This window comes from Poecilia reticulata, linkage group LG19, assembly GCF_000633615.1.
Source record: "Poecilia reticulata strain Guanapo linkage group LG19, Guppy_female_1.0+MT, whole genome shotgun sequence".
NCBI lineage: Eukaryota > Metazoa > Chordata > Actinopteri > Cyprinodontiformes > Poeciliidae > Poecilia > Poecilia reticulata.
The window spans coordinates 19797054-19799706 of record NC_024349.1 but is presented as its reverse complement, the minus strand read 5'-3'; the positions used below and the strand labels follow the sequence as shown (position 1 = coordinate 19799706).

Below are 2653 nucleotides of genomic sequence, written 5' to 3'. Positions count from 1 at the left end.
ATTATTTTGGAGGAGAATATTTGGGCATTTCTTCATGCCGACCTCGACTGTGATGTCTTGATCTACTGACCCATCATACATTAATGCAACAAGAGAAAGCTTTTAAAATGTCAGATCTTTATTATTTAGCAATTCAATTTAAAGTCTTGTACAAAAATATTTACATACATCAAATGTATACATAAAAAAAGTTCCAGTGCAAATGAGAAATAAACTTACAAACTGGAGACAGACAGGTGCTGTTGGAAATAGTTTTTACTTTTTCTTTCCCTTCAAGTGTTCAGGTTTCACATTTTTACAGTTTTCAAACGTAAAAAGCTTTTTTTATACTGCGTCATCTGCTGAAGAGGGCCGTCGTCTCAGTTTCTGCTCTAAACTAAAAGCCTTCCCTCCTCGTCAGACCGATCCGTTGGCCCGTTTATCCGCTCCGTGACGCAGAGAGAAGGTTTTACTCCGACACAACAGCTGAATGACATCACACCTGATAAATGCATAAAACACGTTGAAAACCAGCAGCAATGACCTGGAAGCACAACCTGGAGATAGAGAAACTATGAACAGATTGATTGGATCGCCGGTCGGAGAGCGTTTCCACGGGAAACGTAAGAGCCAGCCGCTGCGCAGACGGTTAAAAAGCGAGCAGAGCTTCTGCGCCTCGTCGACTCAGACGTCGCTCGGCAACCCGTGCACTCTGAAGCGGTACATGCACGTGTACTCCGGGTGGCCCCAGTTAGACAGMACCTGCACCTCGATGATCTGGAAGGCTTCGTCGTTCTTCTCCTGGAAAAGACCAGAGAAACGGATCAGAGCAGTTRGAAGCCGCCATGGTTCTCCTGGTTTCCATCCTGTGATTTAAAACTTTTTTTGGTAATATTTTAACGTTCGCCAGACTTTATGAAGGTCTGCCATACATTGGTGGGTTTTGCAAGAAAGATATTCTCAGAAAAAAAGTGATGGAAAACAAATATTCAAGTAAACTCCGTTTACTTTTAACAACCTTTGAAAGACAAATATGATTTAAGCAAAATGCCTACATACAATTCTGACAGTTTATTAACTTACATACTGAATAAGTTGCAATTTACTAACAGCTTTAGTCAGTATTCTGGTGTGCTTTTGCTGTTTAGGAAGTGCAAATGCTTTTTAAGTGTTGACAGTTACTGATGAAGAAAAACAAACTGGTAGTGAAATAAATCTTTCATTTTTTGCTTGAAGCTTTCTGTTCGATTCGTTTCTGTTAGAGATTCACAATATAAAGAAAACATGCAACTGTCATGCTATTGTTACACATTGTTATGACAGCATCTGTNTTTAACAACCTTTGAAAGACAAATATGATTTAAGCAAAATGCCTACATACAATTCTGACAGTTTATTAACTTACATACTGAATAAGTTGCAATTTACTAACAGCTTTAGTCAGTATTCTGGTGTGCTTTTGCTGTTTAGGAAGTGCAAATGCTTTTTAAGTGTTGACAGTTACTGATGAAGAAAAACAAACTGGTAGTGAAATAAATCTTTCATTTTTTGCTTGAAGCTTTCTGTTCGATTCGTTTCTGTTAGAGATTCACAATATAAAGAAAACATGCAACTGTCATGCTATTGTTACACATTGTTATGACAGCATCTGTCGTGTTTGATCCATATTGTCCTGTCTCTCATTTTTCTTACATTACAAAGAGTTTTAATTATTTGCTTCTGAATCATTCAGGTTGGAAAAAAAAAAAAAATTGAGAAAGAGGAGAGAGGTCAACTCTGAGCTGTAGGGTTTCCTTTCTTTAAAAGGAAACCCTACAGCTCAGCTCCAATCTCGTTTCTAAAGATCTGAGGAACGACGACTTACTGAGATGGTGAACATCTGCAGATCCTCTCCGTCTTCGTCGTACGTGTAATTTCCCAGCAGTTTCCCCCTGTCCTGGTGCTCGTCTTTCAGACCCTGAACATTTTTTTAAGAAACAATGAAGCTCAGACCAAATGCAGCTCTTTAGAGAGATCTCCAGTCCCGGCGCTGACATACATAGACGCTGAAGTCTCGTGGAGCGCTGCGCAGCGTCCCGCTGGGGGCCAGGGATTTGGAGACGTGCTCCATGGTGACGGCTGTGGGAAGGATTTTCATGGACAGTTGGATCACGAGGAAGCCTTTGGATCCCCTGAAGGCCCAGCAGTTCCCGGGATGGACGTCAGGCTGCAGGGGGAAGAAGGCGGGATTATTTTGTGAAAAACTGAATTAAGGGTCTGAAATTGATCAMTCTGGCGTTTCCCCCTCTTAGAAATTGACCTTCATCTTTTGCAGTGTGTTGGTTCAACAGGAGTGTTACCTGGATCACGGTTCGAGGAGACTGGGAGAAATACCAGAGAGGAAATCCGAATAAGCTCAGGAGGGCGGCCTTCGTCTCATAGGTCTCCGAGCAGCGAGTGCTGAGGATGCTGCCCCCTGCAGGATGAGCACAYGCATGTCAGGCGATTTGTAAAAACCCAATGTCTGGATTCAACTCTGGGTTTATAGGAAACAAAACAAAAAGAACCAAAATCTGTACAGACAAACTGAACGGTGAGAACAAAACGGTAAACGAGAGTCTGTTCCCGACCTCCAGACTCCAGAGCGTAGTCGGCCAGGCCGGTTCGATCCTGAGAAAACACCTTCAGAGCCTCC

The 2653-nt window shown here is 42.1% G+C and overlaps 1 protein-coding gene across 1 annotated transcript in view; it reads right to left on the bottom strand.

The window, feature by feature from the left end:
• Positions 1-120: 120 nt before the first annotated feature.
• The window catches only part of LOC103482086 (SUN domain-containing protein 1-like), a 12698-nt gene continuing 10165 nt past the window's right edge, over positions 121-2653 (bottom strand). The window contains exons 14-18 of the mRNA XM_017310707.1: positions 2589-2649; positions 2319-2434; positions 2018-2185; positions 1844-1936; positions 121-780 (exon numbers count right to left, since the gene is read on the bottom strand). Coding sequence (XP_017166196.1) covers positions 664-780; positions 1844-1936; positions 2018-2185; positions 2319-2434; positions 2589-2649 — 555 coding nt within the window. The 3' untranslated portion in view covers positions 121-663. The remainder of the gene's footprint in view (positions 781-1843; positions 1937-2017; positions 2186-2318; positions 2435-2588; positions 2650-2653) is intronic.